General features: G+C 36.7%; 1 protein-coding gene across 2 annotated transcripts in view; it reads right to left on the bottom strand.

Moving 5' to 3' along the window:
- The window catches only part of PRKDC (protein kinase, DNA-activated, catalytic subunit), an 84,547-nt gene that overhangs the window by 56,550 nt on the left and 9,135 nt on the right, over positions 1 to 18,862 (bottom strand). For both annotated transcript variants that reach the window (XM_051769619.1, XM_051769611.1), the window contains exons 12-31: positions 17,647 to 17,811; positions 16,626 to 16,794; positions 15,544 to 15,593; positions 14,259 to 14,396; positions 13,826 to 13,975; positions 13,279 to 13,394; positions 12,431 to 12,590; positions 11,320 to 11,406; positions 10,818 to 10,937; positions 10,266 to 10,425; positions 9,710 to 9,816; positions 7,764 to 7,854; positions 6,573 to 6,736; positions 5,759 to 5,911; positions 4,470 to 4,577; positions 3,774 to 4,000; positions 3,256 to 3,350; positions 2,193 to 2,292; positions 1,075 to 1,208; positions 311 to 565 (exon numbers count right to left, since the gene is read on the bottom strand). In XM_051769619.1, the coding sequence (XP_051625579.1) occupies positions 311 to 565; positions 1,075 to 1,208; positions 2,193 to 2,292; positions 3,256 to 3,350; positions 3,774 to 4,000; positions 4,470 to 4,577; positions 5,759 to 5,911; positions 6,573 to 6,736; positions 7,764 to 7,854; positions 9,710 to 9,816; positions 10,266 to 10,425; positions 10,818 to 10,937; positions 11,320 to 11,406; positions 12,431 to 12,590; positions 13,279 to 13,394; positions 13,826 to 13,975; positions 14,259 to 14,396; positions 15,544 to 15,593; positions 16,626 to 16,794; positions 17,647 to 17,811 (2,749 nt within the window). The remainder of the gene's footprint in view (positions 1 to 310; positions 566 to 1,074; positions 1,209 to 2,192; positions 2,293 to 3,255; positions 3,351 to 3,773; positions 4,001 to 4,469; positions 4,578 to 5,758; positions 5,912 to 6,572; positions 6,737 to 7,763; positions 7,855 to 9,709; positions 9,817 to 10,265; positions 10,426 to 10,817; positions 10,938 to 11,319; positions 11,407 to 12,430; positions 12,591 to 13,278; positions 13,395 to 13,825; positions 13,976 to 14,258; positions 14,397 to 15,543; positions 15,594 to 16,625; positions 16,795 to 17,646; positions 17,812 to 18,862) is intronic.

The raw sequence follows: 18,862 nt of genomic DNA on the forward strand, positions 1-18,862 counted from the left end.
AAAAAAGATCTATTGCTCTTCCCAGCAGTGGGAAATTAGCTCCAGAAAATAATTTTCAAAGATGGGATAGAGTAAAAGAAGTTGCTGGTAAGTAGATGTCTCAGAGATAGAAACTCAAAGACATATTTCTAGGACTAAAAAGAAACATTTTTAAGATACAAAGTACTTCATAAAAAAACATCCCACTAAAACTGTCATTGAAAACTTCCCACATTTACAAAAAAACCTTCAAGTCCAAGTTAAGTACTCATCTTGGATGGACTCTGTGTAACACACATGAATGAACCTCATGCAATAGATAATCACTCACCCAGTATTTCACAAGGTTTGATCATTCGCAGGTCAAAGAATGTATTGTAGCAATCCAGTGCTGCTAAGAACATATCCATCCACTGCATGACAGCCTGTAAACTGAAGGGTTGCTGCATACCATGGAGAGTTGGCTGAGAGAGGATCCCAGATGGATTTCTGGCATTAGTGCCACCTCCTTCAAATTTATTAATGAGGAAAGAAACATCTCTGGCTTTTAGAATATCAGCCAGCCAAGAAGACGGAGACTTGTTTCCTGATAGAAACAGAAATATAAATTCTCTAGGAAAAATGCATTTCAATAGCAAGGAATTAGAGGCAAACAGACTAACACACACAAACTTTGTGTTTTAAAGTGGGTCTTCTAGCAGAAAAGGTATTAGCTCTGCTTTAGCCTTGGTCATACTGTTAAAATTACCCATAAGGAAGAGGCCAATTTGTAAGACGTTTCCACTGGTCCCCCATCAGCAAATTCTGCCTTTTTAGTTGGATACTACAGCAGTTCTGGGCTTGGAAGTTCTCTGTCCTGCCTGGGAGGAAGTCCACCACAAAACCCTCTTCTATGCCCACAAACCCTGAGGTTCCCACAATACCTGACTTGCACTATAAGCAACTACTCACTTTTTATTTAACAACACTGAATGAAGAGATATTTACTTCAAAAATAATTTTTCTTGTAATTAATACCTTGCATGGAAAACACGAAGGAAAGGTATGCACAGTATTTAAAAAGTAAAGATAATAGTGCACTGTGACTTAAAATACCTGGTAATAAAGGAACGAATTCATAGAAGAGCTCCATGGCTTTATGCCGGCACTCTGTCTGAGGTCGTCCACACTGCACTAAGAGCCACATGACAACGTCCAGAAGACACACTGACTTAGTAGCTGGAAATCCTCTGCAAAGAAGTATTAGGGATTAACAATCCTCTTGACATCTACCAAGAAGCCACAGTCTTCCAGTTGAAAGAGATCAAAATGTTCCATGAGCACCACGGCATTTTATCTGTCTAACCACAACCCATTTGCACTACAAGGAAGAGCTCTTCTACAAGCACATCTTTCTCTTTCCTCACTCTGCTCTGGATCCCCAGACTCTACTTTGGATCCCCAGAGCATAGTCCTTGTAGAAACAATTTACAAAACAATTTACAATACAGAATCAAGTATCTTCGCTTCTCTTTGTAACTCAGAGATGCAAAAATGGAGATTAAAGTTTAAATAAGCCTGCACAGTATTTCTCCATTCCCCTAATTATCCAGTCTCTTAACTTATCAAAGACAACATCAGTGACCCACATCTAGACTCAACTCGCCAATTTTTTAAGATCACACAATAATTTGGGTAAAAAGGGACCTCGGGAGATCTCTAGTCCAACCTCTTACTCAAAGCAGGGTCAGCTATGTGATCAGACCAGGCGACTCAGAACTTCATCCAGCCTGATACCGGATCCATTTTTTCTTCTTCCACCTTTTTTGTTACTGCTCTTTAATTGCTGATCATCCTGTTGCAGCTTGTTCTGCTTCTGCTAACACTTAACAGCAGTAAGAAAGGCTTTGGAGGAGTTTCCTGCAAGTGCTGCTTTGTAGCACCATTGCTAATGTTATTATAAACACTGCTGTGAGGGAAACATGCTTTTCTTTTCTGCCTGTCCTTGCTAAACTACAGCAAGTTCACCATGCTGCAATAAAGAATGACCATCATGATCCTCTCATATTATGTCCAGCATTTTCCCACCAGTGGTTCAACAGATATACTGGGACATCTGTATCAGCAACTGCCATAGGACGAATTCCTCATTCAGAATCCCAAGCATTTAATGGAACTACTGACATAATTCATTAAAATGTAATATTAAAAAAAGAAAGAGGTAAATTGCTGACCGTGGTACTCGTCGTTTTCCTTCCTTGTTCAGAGAAGGGGCTTTATGCTTGATGATGCGCTTCAGGTGATTAATAGCATCACAACATTGTTGTGCAGTACCTGTTAGAAAGAGAGAATTGCCATCTATAAGTAAATTCCAGCAATCTGGTTAAATGAATTGAGATATTAGAACTATAGACGCAGTGCAAGAGACTTACACAGAGGATAATGTCTATCAGCTCCACTACTCTGTGCTTCTACAGTAAATTTTTCAAGGGTGCAGAGCAAAATGATGAAATAGCAGACAGGCCAGCATGGCCTTAGCCAGCCCTGGAGCCTCCAGTATAAATATGTATTCTACTTTCCGTGATTGTGCTTAGAGAAACTAAAAATTTCCCATATGAGAATTTCTTTTAGGGTCACTTCTATCACAGCCTGAACTATTCCTCTGAAAGACATAAAGTGTTGTTACACCAGTTCTTGGGTTTATGTTCTAATTACTGTTAACTGATGAAAGTTAGAGCATTAAAAAAAAAAGAAAGAAGAGTAGATTTATTGAAGAATTGCTAGTACTGTGTAAGAGGTCATAGATTCTTCACACATCTCCATACTGTTAAACAGAGTAATGACAAGGCAACCACGAAAGAGTATTACAAAATGGGGAAAATCTTTCACAAAATACAAAGAAATGTCAATTTTTGGAGTATTTTGTTTGTTATAAAAGAGTAGACTAAGATTCTCATCAAGCTACATTTTACATTGTGTAAGTGCGAAACCAGGACTCAAATCTGAAGGACTAGTAGCATTTTTAGTGTTATTACAAAATTGTAAATCATAATAAATATGATAAGGTTCTTTCTCCTGAGTTCAAAATATTCCACCTTTATACATTGCAAGGAGTTGATTCAAAGAGTTCCTAACTAGATATCAAATGACCTCTCTACCAGTAATGAAAAATAATTCTTTCTTTGTTGCAAAAGGAAGCACATTTACTTTTCTTACAGTTACAGTTTTTCTTTTTTAACCCAAGATTCAACAGGATGACTTTTTTCTTCATTCCATAGTTCATTAACTATAGCTCACCTAATGATTTCTCATCTGTATGGGCTAAGGCCAGACTTTCCAGAAAAACAACCAGGGCTTCAAACACAAACTGTTCCACCAGAGAATTTTCTTCCCTTTAAAAATCAGGAAAAAATTTAACAAGAAACATGAGTAGAAGAAGAACTAAGTGTGAAATTCTAACTAAAAATCACCAAATTAAATACTGTAGACATAAACCGCACAAGATGTTTTCACAAAAAAGTATGTCTAAACCAGCTTAAAAACTAGCAGCGACATTTGCTGACCATCCTGAAAAGGCATAAATAATTTCCAATAAATTTGTGATAAAAAACTTAGATTTATATGTTCCCCACCGGTAGAAACGACAAAATTATAATTAAATTATAATAAAAATTATTAGGCTAAGTAACTCAATTTTACAGCTACTGTATGCATTAACAGAATGAGTGACAGTGGATGACTGAGCTCTACAATTCTTTTTAGCTCACTGAACCTTTAGTCCAAGCCAGTTACTGTTTCAAGTTCTGTTTACTCACCTAAATTCTCTGTAGATACTGTTAAAAGCGAGTGCTGCGCCCAGTCTCTTGAAAGCGCTGGGGTGAAGAGCAAGACTATACAACCTTTTAAAGAGAGACTTTGTGTTCGCTGGGCTTTTCTCCTGCTGTCTCGGTGTTGTCTGCTTAATAGACCATTTCAAAAATTCTCGTATGCACTGACCACAGAAATCTCTCAAAGTGCTGTCAACTGGATCCACTATGCCACTCTGAAATTACATTTAAAAAGAGCACTGCAAGACCTCTTGACCTACTTTGCCTCCAACCACTTTAAGTTCAGTGTAAAAGCTAGTTTGAAATTTAAAGCTTTTGCACCTGGTGAAAGCATTAGATACTTGGAGAAAAATTAAGCACACAACAAAAGCAACGTCCATTCAGGGGGATGAGTGCTAAATGTACTTCAGGAGTTCCTAGTATACACTGAGGATAAAGAGTGTTTCATTAATCCTATAACGATTCTAAAGATCATATAGCTGTATTTTGAGAATGCCAAAGAAAGAGAAATCCATCATCAAAATCTCAGTTAAGAAGCATTAAATGGTCATTAAAAAACACTTTCTTTCTTTCAGACAATTAAGGGGCCATTATATCTGTTCATGTGTTCCTAGTTCCTTCAGTAGTAAAATGATGCTAGTTAAAAATGGCACAGAAAAAAGTGAGGAAAGACTTACGACCTACCAAGATAGCTTCCAGGAATGCCACTGTATCTTGACTCTCAAACTTTTTGTTGTTGGTAAACCAGTGAATGAGTTGCATGACTAAAGGCTCATATAACTGTCTCGTTACCTGAAAAGAGTAAACATCAACTACATTTCTAGGATTAATACATTTCTGTGCTATTTTGCTATTCAAAATATGTAAGAATAAAACCCAGTACTTTGAAAAAGGGTCTATAAAATTAAAAAAGAGCTTCGTATTACATTCCTGTATCAGGGATTAAAAAACCCAGATAGTTAAAACTGGTTACCTGTTTTCTATTCCATTGGTTTCAATGACCTCCAAACTTACTTTCAGTAAGATTCTCTGAGACAAAGCACATTGCATGCCACAGATTGATATGCCAAGACACAGTCAGGTAAACAGGGAAGTTTGTTTCTTAATCTGTATTTACATCTAAAAATCGGTCTTTACCACATACATTATTCTGACTTCCTGGACTTCAACGATTTTACCTGTAAATCAATCTGACTGAATACTGTTTTACTGAAACATGAAGGGAAAAACACTAAATATGCTTATATATGCATGTATACATGATTATAATGCAGTGTGTATGCATCAGTTTGGACCAATCCAGACATTATTTTCCTATGGTTTACATTGAGCCACATGCCGGAAGAAGAGGTTTCACCTAAACTGGTAACACAGAACATGAAGTCCCTTTGGTCTAAAAATAGATCTGGATGCCAGGGTCCAAACAGCAGTCTCAAAAGCCACAAGACTTGTAATTTCAGCAAAGCTGAACCTATGTGTCTGTTCTGTTTTGTGCAACAAAGGAGAAATACCAAGTTCAGATGTTTGAATTAAATATATCATCCTGAGATGTCAAAGAGGCAGTTACAAATTCTCTCCCAAATGGTTTTTCTGTGATTGCAGCTTTGCACTCATTCAGTATTGAAACAATCAACGTCACCTCAAATTAATTTCTTGAAAAACAACTATAGAAATTAAATATGGTGCTAAAGAGTGCTATTGCCACAAACTCGCTGAATGAACCTTGAAACTTGAATCTCTCTTGTGCATTTCTCTGAGTTACTCTGAACTACACTGCATTATAGAAGTCTTCGAAAAGGCCTCCACCCCATTCCCAAACTAAAACAGAATTTCAGCTTAAAAATACATTACATTTGAGGAAAAAAAAAAGGCAACATGTTAGGAAAACTTCTGACAGGAAAACTTCTAAATAAAATTACTAATTAATTCCCACATTTAAAGGTATTAAAATGCTTATAAATAAATCTACTTACCTGGTCTATGTCACAAGCAAGACGAAGCAACACTGGAAATACTCGCTTATGTAAATGATACATAGGTGGGGGACCCTGATGCCCTTCTGGCATCTGAGTCGCTTTCCCCAACATATATGTGACTATGCTGTGTAGGAGCTCACACGCTGCAACCTGAAATTTAAAAATCCCTTTGGTTATGCATCCATTACTTTCACAGAGAAGACAAAACTGTGGCCAGAAGAGAGTAAGTCACAAGAAATAGTGTACTTGAGAAATCACTCCAATCTATACTAAATCATTGTTTCAGGAACAGACTGTGACCATGGAATTAATTTACGCACATACTGGTCTTTTTCCTAATGTTTTAGTCTCTGTCATGGGTAGTCACATTTCAGCTGGAGAAAATTAATCATTAGAAAAGTCACCCATCATTATGTTTTCAAGGATACTTCCATTCTTGACCCTCTTTGGATATCACCATCCCAATCCAGGACAGTAAGAAAATATTTGCTTAAGTGCTCTGCTGGATTAGGCCCGTAAGTTCATAGGCTAGGCATGAGAAGAAGGCCAAACAACAATGAAGATCCACTAGTTTAAAATATTCATTTTTATGTTAAGTCTAACTCTTAAAGCACAATGCTGTCTGACAGAGCTTAGTGCAACCTCTGCTCTTCAGCTTTTAAACACTCAGAATAACATCATCATGAAAGAGCAAAGAAGTACATTGCTACCTGTGAATTAATTAAAATAGGTTTTTAGTCACAAGGAAGGCATTATTTTATGCAATATTTATCAGCTAGCACAAAACAAAATGTAGAGAAAACATCAATACTTTTGTTTGTCTGTCACTTGCAGAAAGAGCCAGTTCAGTCACACGAGGCAAAAATAAATCCAAATAGATGACAGGTTTCATATCTGCAAATGGTACAGCAAAGCTCAGACGCTTTTCAGTGTCCCAGGATACACATTTCTTCATCATCTCTTCTGCAGAGGTAGCTAATGCATTTGAAAAAAGATCAAAACAAGCTTTATATCATACACATAGAGTGAGTATTTACATAGCTCAGTCAAAACAATCTGTAACCTTTCAACTTCAGTTAGATTGCCATGTAATGTTAATTCTTTATAAAGTACTGTAAAAACTGTAGCCAGCATTTCAGGAGAGAGCTCCAGAAGTCTCCAGTTTCAATACAGATTAAGTTTGGAGACAATTATAAATCCAGCAGACATTGAATCACACTTGATTTAAAATACTTCTTAAGACATGCAACTTTTGTCTTCTAATGTTATAGAAAATTCCTGAAGGTCAATCAGACAAGATCCAACATACAGACTCCTGCAATTGCACAGAACATGACTACATCCCTGGCCATCTCTTCCAAGGAAAACTGGCATACTTACTCCCTTCTCTCCCTATATTTTCATATTTGCTAATTTGGTTAACAAAGCTGACCACACTTTGTATTTAATTTCCAGGGAATAAGGCTACTTTCCAACAGTATTTATGAGTAAGTAATAGAGAAGTACGTGGCAGAAAGAAATTTGATTGTAAAGGCAGAAAAAACAAATGTAAACATATAAAGAAAGGAATAAAATTTCTATATAACTACATTAGTTTCTAGACTAAATTTTGCACTGACTAAAGTGAGAACTGTAGTTAAAAGGTGAAACAGGTACTTAGGAGTTACAAACTGAGGCAAAGTTTTAAAATGGCTTTGCAGCCAGAGGGTGAAAGGGGGGAATAAATAAAACCATATACTCAGATGCATATATAATCTTTTGCCTTTAATTGTAGTTTTCTACATACTTTCTGCATTCCATAGTAAGTTGGTGAATACTTTGCTCTACTAAACCCCAGAACTGAATAAAAGCAATTTTGTTTAAACAAGAGAAACAAAATATAGGTATCCTTGAAAAGCTCATGCAATCCCATAAAGTGATGCTGAGACCTTATTGAAATCTTCTTTCAAGAGAGACAGCAGAGGCATATAAATATTTTTATTTACATTGATAGTGTACTCACCTGTAATTAAGTTGTGGTTAATCTGCCCTCCCAAAGATCCAAGAAGGCGTGCCACTCTAGTCCTTACTGCTTCCAAGGAGGGACTGTCTTCCTAAAATATTCAACTGATTAATATTATTGAAAGAAAAGTTACTTCTGTACAGAAGTAATTCAGTTTACAGAGTAAATGAAGGTTTTATGGCTCTTGTTAGCATAAAGATTAGAAAGTAAAATGAAGAACCCAAGGGGAGAAGAACTGCATCAAACAAGAGAACAGTTTTGGTTTAATAAGCAAAAGAGGGCAAGACTGGAAAGCATTCTCATCACATTTTGTGAGCATTCAATTGCAACTTTTCAAATAAACGTTGAAATTTTAGTAAAATTTTATTACCACAGATAACATATACCTACAGAATGACATAACAATCTAAAAAGTAGAAACAAATTGAAGCAAAAATTACTCTTTTCATTTGCTTTAATTCCAGAACACAAAATTTAGATACTGTATCTATATAGAATTACAGAATCATTTAGGTTAGTAAAGGTCATAGACACCAACCATTAACCCAGCACTGCCACGTTCACCACTAAACCATGTCCACAAGAGCCACATCCATGCTTTGCTTTTTGAATGCTTCCAGGGATGGTGCTTCTGCCACTTCCCTGGTCAGCCTGTTCCAATGCTTGGCAACCTTTTCCAAATATCTCATCTAAACCTCTTCTTGTGCAATTTGAGGCCATTTCCTCTTGTCCTGTCACTTGTTTCCTGGAAGACCAACCCTCACCTTGCTACAACCTCTTTTCAGGGAGTTATAAAAAAAGAATGTCCCCCAGAGACTCCTTTTCTCCAGGGTAAACAAAGCCAACTTATTTTTATAAGCAGCCTGTATGGGATATAAAATGTACCCATTTTGCTTCACAGAATCACAGAATGATTAAGGTTGGAAGGGACCACTGCACGTCATATAGTAGTCAAACCTTCCTGCTTAAGCAGGGTCCCTAGAGCATATGGTACAAGACTGTGTCCAGATGACTTTTGAATATCTTCAGAGAAGATCACCCCACAACCTCTCTGGGCAATCTGTTCTGGTGCTTGGTCACCCGCACAGTAAAGAAGTTCTTCCTCATGTTCAGGTGGAACTTCCTGTGCATCAGTTTCTGCCCATTGCCTCTTGTCCTATTGCTCAGCACCATCAAGAAGAGCCTGGTTCCATCCTCCTGACATCTTCCCTTCAGATACTTATAGATATTGATGAGGTCCCCTCTCAGTCTTCATTTCTCCAGGTTAAACAGGCCCAGCTCCCTCAGCCTTTCCTCATAAGAGATGCTCCAGTCCCCTCATCATCTTTGCAGCTCTCCACTGGACTTGCTCCAGGAGCTCTATGTTTAAACACCACTAGGTTGGAAAGAATTCTATATATAGGACTAAATAATAGTTTCATGCCTAAGAAGAAGTTTATTTCAAGTTAGCTTGTGCACTGGAATATACAAATTAAGCTACACTAATTTTGAACTACTGGTCACTGGTCAAAGCGATGCATATGCTGGCCTCTAAAGACAATAAACCTATCCACACAAGATAATTAAAAAAAAAGCCAAAAACTTACACATTCACAAAATTCTATGTGCATAGTGCACCACTGCTAAGCTGGTACCTAATTTTGGGTGTTGGAGCTAAATTTTTGTTGCCATAATATATCAGTCTGGAAGTGATACTGACTTACAGGATTTCTTCAGTTCCCTTTCCTTGCTTCATTCCCATTCTCACCCTAGAACAGGAATCTTTCCAGACACGCTGGTGTTACAGTTTTTTGAACTACTCTATAGAATGGGATTTATTAAACTCATCTAAGGTAGAAATAACCCTCACCAAAAAAACCCAAATCAAACATGTAGGCATACAAGAAAGGAAGAGAAACAGTGGGAAGCAATTAACATTTAACTCTAAAAAGACAGAGGATTCTTACCACTGAAAATGTCTTTGTTTTTCTTATACGCTGTATCACAACTTTATTATATCCCTTCTGGGCTGCTCGAGAAAGTTTCCTTACTTCCCAGTTATTCTGGGATTCAACTGATGAACAAAAAAAGAGCATATCAATCAGTTTATTGTAACAGCAACTCATGCACCTACCCATAATTTCATTAAAAGACACAACACTCTGGTTTTGTCCATTTTTATTTTTAAGATGTGACAATTATTCTTTCATTTAAAAGCTTTATTAAGGAAAACATAATATTTTAATAAGTCTCTATTAGTGAAAACTAATTTATGCATACAAAGGACATACCACAGAGAAGTGACATATAAAATGGCTATAATTAATGATTGGTTAGCAGAAGCAAGTAAATACTAATTTAAAAAAAGAGGTAAATTTTGGGGTGTAAGGGAAGCTGTATTTTTCCAACCAGAGGAAGTATGAAATATAGACAAAAGGTATGTCACATCCACTTCTTTAGGCATTAACTACAAAAAATTATTTTCCGCTCCCTTAAGACTACCAATTTTTTGCATGTATGTACCTATAGATGTAGAGCTTTTCAAATAACCATCAAGAAGAGGTAGAATGTCCTTGTAGTAAGGTTGCATCATATGTCTGGGGATGTGAGCTGACCAGTCTTCCAAAGCATCCAGTCCCAGATCGGCCATTGGGATACAGCTAAGGCCCAGCTTAAATGCAGTCTGTGTGTCAAATATAAAACTATCAGCCTTTCATTTTTATTGATTACTATTATTTAAAGATAAAAAAAGCCCAAGTTTGAAAGCATTTAGCATACAATACATATCCTTTTGTAATAACTTTTGCCTGCTTAACATCTCACTCAAGATCAGCACAGGAGATACATATTATATTGCAACACGGGCACTAAGAGGGTCAGCTTAGGTCAAAAGCCAATTCCAATAATTTGTTTATCCAAAAAGTCAAGTCATTTGTATAATATATCTCACTGAAGACAGTATAAAGCTTAATAGTTATCTTAATAGCTTAGCAGATACTAACTTTCCTCCAGAATGTTTGCATGTATTTTAGTAAAAAAAAAAAAAAGTGCTAGTTGTACATCACTTTGACCCACCTGCAGTGCAGGAATATAAGCTTTGATATCAAGCATGATGATGTCATGTGGTAAAGAGAGCAAAAAAATAAGACAGGATGCCAATAACTCATCCTTATACTGTTTCATTTTTGCTGAAACCTAAAATTCAGATAAATAGGTCAAGAACAATCATAAACCTTTTAAAATCTTAACTTAGCTGTATCAATATCCATGTAAAATAAACAAGTCAAAACCAACACTGGAATCTCATTCACTTGCAGACAGTTACCAGAAAGTAATTAATACACAAGTATACAGTTATTTCTCAATTTTATATGAATAGGTGAACAATACATCTCTTCTGACATTAAGTAAAAAACAGGCAGAAAAAGATCTTAAAAAGCCTCTAAGTTGCATAGCCCAAAGAGCAGGAATACTTCTATCATACATGTAAGATTTCTCAGAAGATACAATTTTGATTGAATCATGTATATTCAATTCAATATTCAGACTAAGAAACTTAGCGAGCAACATTACTTACCTCTTTTCCAAACTTTACAAACAGGGCAAAGCAAGACCTCTTTTCTGGGTCTTCAGGACATTTTCTGAGACTCATCGGACTGACACCCTACAAAACAGAAACCACACATGAACAGTATTAAAACACATGTAGTACACAGTTGGCCTTTTTAGCCACGAACGCGCTTGCAACAAACGTGGGCAGAGCCCTTCCCAAATCTTCGTTCGTGAAGCCTGGTCATGATGATGACACAGTACAAATATGAAACACAAGATCAACTCAGAATACATACATCATTGTTCAATACAAAACTGGCATCAGTGAGAACTTGAAATGTACCTTTGATCTTCCAAAGGTTAGAAGCTAACATTAACAGAGTGCACCGAGGGGCGACTTTTTTGAACACACTTAATGCCAATAAGCAAGAGACATGATTGAAAAGTAACTTTTCCATGGCTTAATTTCCTCCTTGTCAGCCCGTCTAACAAACAACAAGAACCCCAAATTTCCCTAACAGCAGATATCCAGGTGGCAAGAATGATGATGGAATAAGAAAACTGCAATTTACAACAGCATCCACAGTACGAGCATCTACAACGAGTTCCCAAATTTTCTTCAACTGGTGCCATCAGCAGCAGTGGCAGGAACGGCTGTGGGCTCTGTGATGGGCTACACACAGCAGGCACACACCCCATCACTTTAACATAGTTTCCATGCCACAAATAGTGCATCCACCACCAGAGCATCTTATTTCCTGTGGAAATCAATGAGTGGAGTAGAAGAATACTCCAGAAGATGAAAAATTAACCCATACATGTCTCTGCTGTTCTGGTTAGATTGCTTCTGACGTCCAAGCTATCTTTTGTACTGCCTGCACTGCAAGAGTACTTCCTATCTCCATTCACCCAGCTCAGGATTTTGGAAAGAACATTATGCATGACTGGTGTCTCTTCACAAAGTGGGTTCCTAGTCTAAATTTTGACTTTCTATGTGCTTGTAACTAGAGGCATAGGAGGCTATAAATATTTGAAACAAACAAGTAACAGTTTCAATGAACTATTTTCCACAGTGCATAAAATACTATACATAAAGAACTGCACAATCGCTAATGCAAAGTTACCCCTCCTCTCACCTCAAAGTATTTTATCCTCTTGGCAATTTTCATTGTAACAGAAAGCAGCTTGTAGAATCCACTAATAAGAGGTAGTCTTGTTGAATGCATAATAAGCTCATAACCAAATGAATACATCCAAGGGTTAAAGTATTCCACATGTTTCTCTGGAAGTATCTCTCTAAAATAGAGGTAAAGAAAACATAGGGGTGGAGGGGAAAAGAAAAAAAAAGAAACTAAATAAAATATGGTTTTTTAAACTTTCATCTCAGCAAAAGAATGGAAATATTGCTAAAACAGAGCAGCTCCAAAGACAGTGAGGGAATAATTGCATGCTGCCTTCTGAGGCAAGCACAGGAAGATTTTTATTTTGCTTTAGAGTACAAAGTTACTTCTTCCTTGTTACTGAATTTGTATCCTCATATATCACATTTCATTACTGAGACCATAGTATCCTTAGGGAAAATCAACTAGACCTCCACAGGCAACTAATGCTGTACCTTTCACTTAATGCCCCTTACTACTCTATGAAGACTGTATTTCTGGTCTCTGAAGTATTTAGGATATATGCTCAGTATAATACTAAAAGTTACATCATATACGGAAAGACAATTACACCCGAATAATGAAAGTGAATGACTTGTCTCCTCTCCTGTACTCTTCAAAAACACCTGAGCTGATGAGCGAGTATGTTTTTACCTATGATCCAGACAACTGAAAACCCCTTACTGTCTCCCTGCTAATAATCTTGTGCATTTTGAAATATAATCTATAAAACTAACTCAGAAACATGCATCTTAAATAAATCTGACCTCAAACTTCTTCCAACCACTTTGTAACTTCCAAATTACATAAAAACATATCAATACCTGCAGAATTCCACTAGATTTAGAAAGGCAATAAAGTCTGTTGGCTTCGTTGGCTGAAGATTTGAAACAGGGTCAGAAGTAGGTCCAACCAAAGCCCTGTCACTTTCATTTTCATCCTGAAAACAAATATTGAAGCAAGAACACCAGATCTGACAACATAGAAAGCATTTACACTGTTTTTTGCCAGATAAACGGTCTCTTTTTCAGGCTGCTAATAGCTAGTCTGACACAAAGGACTCTTAATTGATACATCAACAATTTAAAGGAGTAGTAAGGGATGCTTGTTTCTGAGAAGAAAAATCAAAACCAGTAGATGCCAAAGCAGAAAGTCCAAAATAACAGATTCTGTGAACTTCTACTGAATCTGATATTTCCATCCCCTAACACTGCCATGCAATATTCAGAAATATGAAGTAAAACATCTTGCCCAGTATGAATGTTATTGCTATTGTTAGGTGCTATCTAAGCATAACAAAAACAAAACAGGGGATGTGATTTTGGTTCCCCTACAACAGCAGCAATTAATGGACAAGTCCTCAGCTCTCACCTGTTCATTAACATCCAGCTTCTGAACAGTCAGGTCCAATTTCTCAATAATCTTCAAAACAGATTTTATAAGTTCATCATACAGCAAACGATTCAGAGATTGCAGTGGTGAATTTTCAGTAAGAAAGTTTGCATCTTCAAAAACACATTCCTTTGTAGGAGGAAAAAAGTTTGCATTTCAAAACACAAATGAAAATTAATTCTTTACCTTATAAACTAACATTTGAATGATCCAGAGAATGCAGTTTTAGATGTTTCTCAACTGTGAAAGCACAAATTAACCCGTTTAATTCATTTATCAATATAAAATCCAACTAAAATCAAGAAACAGTCCTTCTACACTATGACATTTAGAGAAAGTCTAAGGTTGAAAAGCAGCAATAAGACTCAGGATTGTGCTTTCTTTTGTATTTCCATGTTAACTGTGCTTTTACCTTCATTGTGTCACAGTTCAGTAGACTTCTAAAGAGATACAGATAGTCCTTATAAGTCGGTACTTTCCATCTCCCTGTCCCAACCTCTCCAGCTTCAGAGGGTTCTGTCGATCCAGAAGTTTCTTTTCCAAAAAAATCCTAAAGGGACACAATGTTTTTCAGATACACTGCTGTGGTGGTTTAAGCTTGGTTGGATGGCAGGTGCCCACCAAGCCACTCTATCCTCCCCTCTTCGCCAGGATGGGGAGGGGGGAAATAAGATGGATTAACTTGTAGGTCAAGATAAAGAAGAGTAATAATGCAAAGGTCATATGCAGAAGCAAAGGATGAGAATAGATTTATTCTCTATGTCCTTTCAGCAGAGAATATCCAGCCACTTCCTGCGAAATAGGCCTTTGGTGATGTAGCAGATGCTCCAAAAGACAAATGTCTTAATAATGAATGACCCCCACCTCCCCCTTTCTCCTAGCTTTCACTGCTGAGCAGATGCCATATGGTATGGAATATCCCTTTGGTCTGTTTGGGTCTGCTATCCTGGCTAAATCCCCCCAGCCTACTGGTGAGGGGGGGAATGTTGGGAGACAGTGCTGATGCTGTGATAACACTGCTCAGCAGTCCCCAAAACGCTGGTGTGTTATCAACATATTTCCAGCTGCAAATACAAGCACAGCACTATGAGGGCTGCTGTGGGAAAAATTAACTCTGTCTCAGTCAAATGCCAACACAACTGCATATGTAACTACCTGACCCACGCTAAGACACAATTTAAAATTACTGTTGCAGGTAGAAACGTTAGCTTTCTCACCTAACCCATCTGAAAAGAACACAAAACAACAATCTCCTTCCAAAAAAATCTCTAAAGCTCTTCTCCTAGTGCTCCGTATTTGACAGAATCTACAGTTATCCTGCTGCACAGAATTAAAAAGCTTTAAAATCCTCCCTTAACAAAAGGATTCAATAAAACTTGTAAAATGTCCAACATTTGTTAACCTGGAAGAAAGCCGGATGACTTTACAAAGACAACACAACCAGCCAAAAGTCTATTTCCTGTCATTTTCCCATTCAGTACGAGAGGCACATCCATATTATGCTGAGCAGATGTGGAGATGAGAGAATAGTAAAAACTGAGCCAATAAGTAATAGTAATAATGGACTAATAACAAAATAGATAGTACTATTTTTGCATTTTTTGGCCTTCTCCTGTTTACTGGGTTAGATTGTCAAGAACTGGAATGTATAATCCAGGAATCTAGATGAAAGAAATATGTTTAAACAGTTACTTTACCTTTGAAAATGTGATCGGCTTGGAGAAAATTCTGATTAATCCCTGATGCACTGAAACAAACAAAAAACCAAATTGCCTGAACTGACTTAAAAAGGCACAGCATCCATATCACTCATTACATTAACAATGAAATAAATCAGTTTTCTATTTTTTATATTCTATCAGGATAAGGGAGAGACAAAGGAACACAGATTTTTTCTTTAAGGATGAAATAGCCCAAACCAAAGCCTTAACTATAGGATGTTTCACAGGGAACCAGTTTTGAACTTACTTGTGACTACTTTTTCTTAATACTGCTTTGACTTTTTCCTGTCTCTGAATGCAGTGATGCCCAAAGCATTGCCCATAATGCCCTTTTTGAAAAGGCAACAATTCCTAATGACTCCCACAGGCATGGTGCTTGGGTGCACCACTTCCCAAATCAAGACCATGGGAAACAACAGAAATGCCAGAGCAATAGAGAAAATACATTATAAATAATTGAAAGAAATTAAAAATATTTTCTACGTATAATTAAAAAGAAACATCAGCATGCTGGAGGCTACTAGAACTGTCAGTTACCAATGCTGACACAATTCAATATTACGTTCACAGGACTGTACCTGACTAACATTTGGAATTTTACTTTTACTATGTAGAAGTTCCAGAGCATGAAAAGAGTGCATTTCTAATAGAGATGACATACCCTACTTTTTGTAATATTTTGTAGGGTTAATTGAGAGAGTATTGAATAGGTTTCTGCACATTTTTCTACAAAATTCCTTTATTCTCAAAATCCCCAGAGCAGGAATGGAAGTCTTATCACAAAAATACATTCTCCTGCCCTTAATCGTAACCACCCTGTTATCTAAAACAGTTGTTAAATGCATTCCTGAAGTGATTTAACAACAGATATTGAAAAATAACATGATAAGAATGCTAAACCTCCATCCTTAGAGAATAGGAAAGGCTTCATTTTTGATTCTAAATGGCTATTCCATATATCTCTCTTAGAATTGGTTAATCGATTTAGGAAAAAAAATCCAAATCAAAAAACCCACAATCCCCCCAAAACTCCAACCAAGTTAGTATCATAGACTCACCCACAGTGCTAATAAAGCTCCAGAGAACTGGACCTTTTCCTGAGAGGGCTAAAAACACCTTTATGATAGATCTGCAACACATGTGCTGCATTTTTTCACTGTACTGTGGAAAGCTGTTGATCTGCAGCACAACTAGATGTTCAAGAACTGGAGTGTATACCTCAGGAACCTAGAATAAATAAAAACACAACACCCATCACGCAAAGACAATGGCTATTAGTCATTATGAACACGAAGAATTATGCTAAAATATTTCAGCAAGATACTTTGTTACAGGAATTTGTCTCATGATCTGCTCTTAAAACAAGAGAGACTTGGCAAGTGAATTAATCTTAGACAGAAAACCCCAGACAAAGAAACAAACAAAAAACAACAAAAAGATCCCCCCAAAATATAACTAAACAAACAGAATAAGAAAGTTTCTGGGAACATCTTATGGAAAGTAGCTGCTCAGTAGATTAGTGCTTCAGTGAAACGAGTCTTTAGCTTATTATAAAAGTATCAATTTAATTAAACAATATCAGCAGTATAATCTCTTCATCCTTAACCCTCTGAATACAGAATGTGTGACCCAACCTTACTCCCCAGCTCCAGTAGGATCCAGAAAGCCCTCATTTGAACAGATAGCACAACATCATAGAAGAACCAAAGTATCAACCTCAGAGAACAGAGTATCAGCACCAAAAGACAAAGTAGCAACAGAGTGGAATAAACACATAAAGGGTATGGCTATGTTCAAATAAATAGCCTAAAATAAAAAAAACGTATTCATATTTGGTTATCATGTTTTTCATTACAATGCACTGTCGCATTTTATTTAGTATATTTGGTGCATTTTCTTTATTCAAATAAAATCCAATAAAGTATTCTCCTGATATTCTTCCCATACTCTAGGGGATAAAAGTCACTGCATTTCAGATAAAGAAACACCTTTTACTGTAGGTAAGCTCACAGCTACTATCTCCTTATAGAACTGTAATTGCATAAAGGAATTGACAAGTACTTTAAACACTCCACTTACTGTATCTATATGGAATATCACACTTGCAATGGATTGGAGGAAACTTGGTAGCTGATACAGATGGTCATCTACTGTTTCTGCTTCAGTGAGGTACATTTGCTTACAACGCTGAAGGAGCTCCACATACATGTTGTCCACATCCTTAGAATGTATAGCTTTACAGGGCTTATAGAGAGGAAATAAAATATTGATTCAGCAAATATATGCTGTAGCACCAAAAAACCCAGTCAAGTCTTTCCTGAACCACAGTAAGAACAATATTTTAAATTTTTCCAGGAACTCAACACATCTGAATAAATTAACTTTATTCTACTTGCTACACATATGAGCAACACTGTACTTGCAAAGAACTAAAATAATAGTTCACTAATGCAGTGCAATTTACCGTAAAAGTATTTGAACGTCCAGTGACTAGAATTTCAAATTCAGCATGAAATACCTGAAGCTTGGCTGTAAATACCTTAAATACAGCATTATGGATGCTAATACTTACTTATATTTTGAACTAGATGCACTTAAGTAGTAAGTGGCTTACCTTAATGTGGCTTAACCAATTATCATTGATGGGCTACTACTATTTAACATTTAACCCAGCAGTCAAAATTCTGAACTTTCATTGTTATAGGGTTTCTACAGAGGCTAAAGACAACTCCTAACTAATGGATAAGTCGAAAGCATCCCAAACAATATTAGAAGGTATGTAATAAAGCTTACACATTTCTATAGAATGATTTGTAAATCACAGCATGAGCTAGCTCAAAAAGCAGCCTTTGTGGAAAGGAACCAGGTTACAAGCAAGAACTGTGCTAGGGAATTTACCATGGAAAAAGAATGGACTGATTTAGGTAACAGCCAAATATGTGAGTTAGCTTAAAGGTTGAATCTAGTCTGTCTAAAAACATGCTGACAAAGTTAAGGCTATCCATTTATCACTTGTAGAACTTCAAGATTATTTTAGCAATTAGACAATAAAAGAAATATTCTGCCTTGAAACTGAATCAAGCTTGAACACAAGTTTAGTGACACAGTCACTGTTTGCAGTAGCACCAAGACTCTGCTTCCTCACAACCTAGTATCCGATGCTTGGCCAAGACTTAACCTAAACACGCTAGCAACTATTAGTGAGTCTTAACATATTAAAGATTTATAGGTATTGGAGTATTAAATTTGTTAAAAATTGCAGTATTATTCTATGATTGTTTTTACATTATGCAAT

The sequence above is a fragment of the Manacus candei genome, unplaced genomic scaffold (assembly GCF_025592945.1).
Source record: "Manacus candei isolate 608988 ecotype Guabito, Panama unplaced genomic scaffold, ASM2559294v1 h1tg000008l, whole genome shotgun sequence".
Lineage (NCBI taxonomy): Eukaryota > Metazoa > Chordata > Aves > Passeriformes > Pipridae > Manacus > Manacus candei.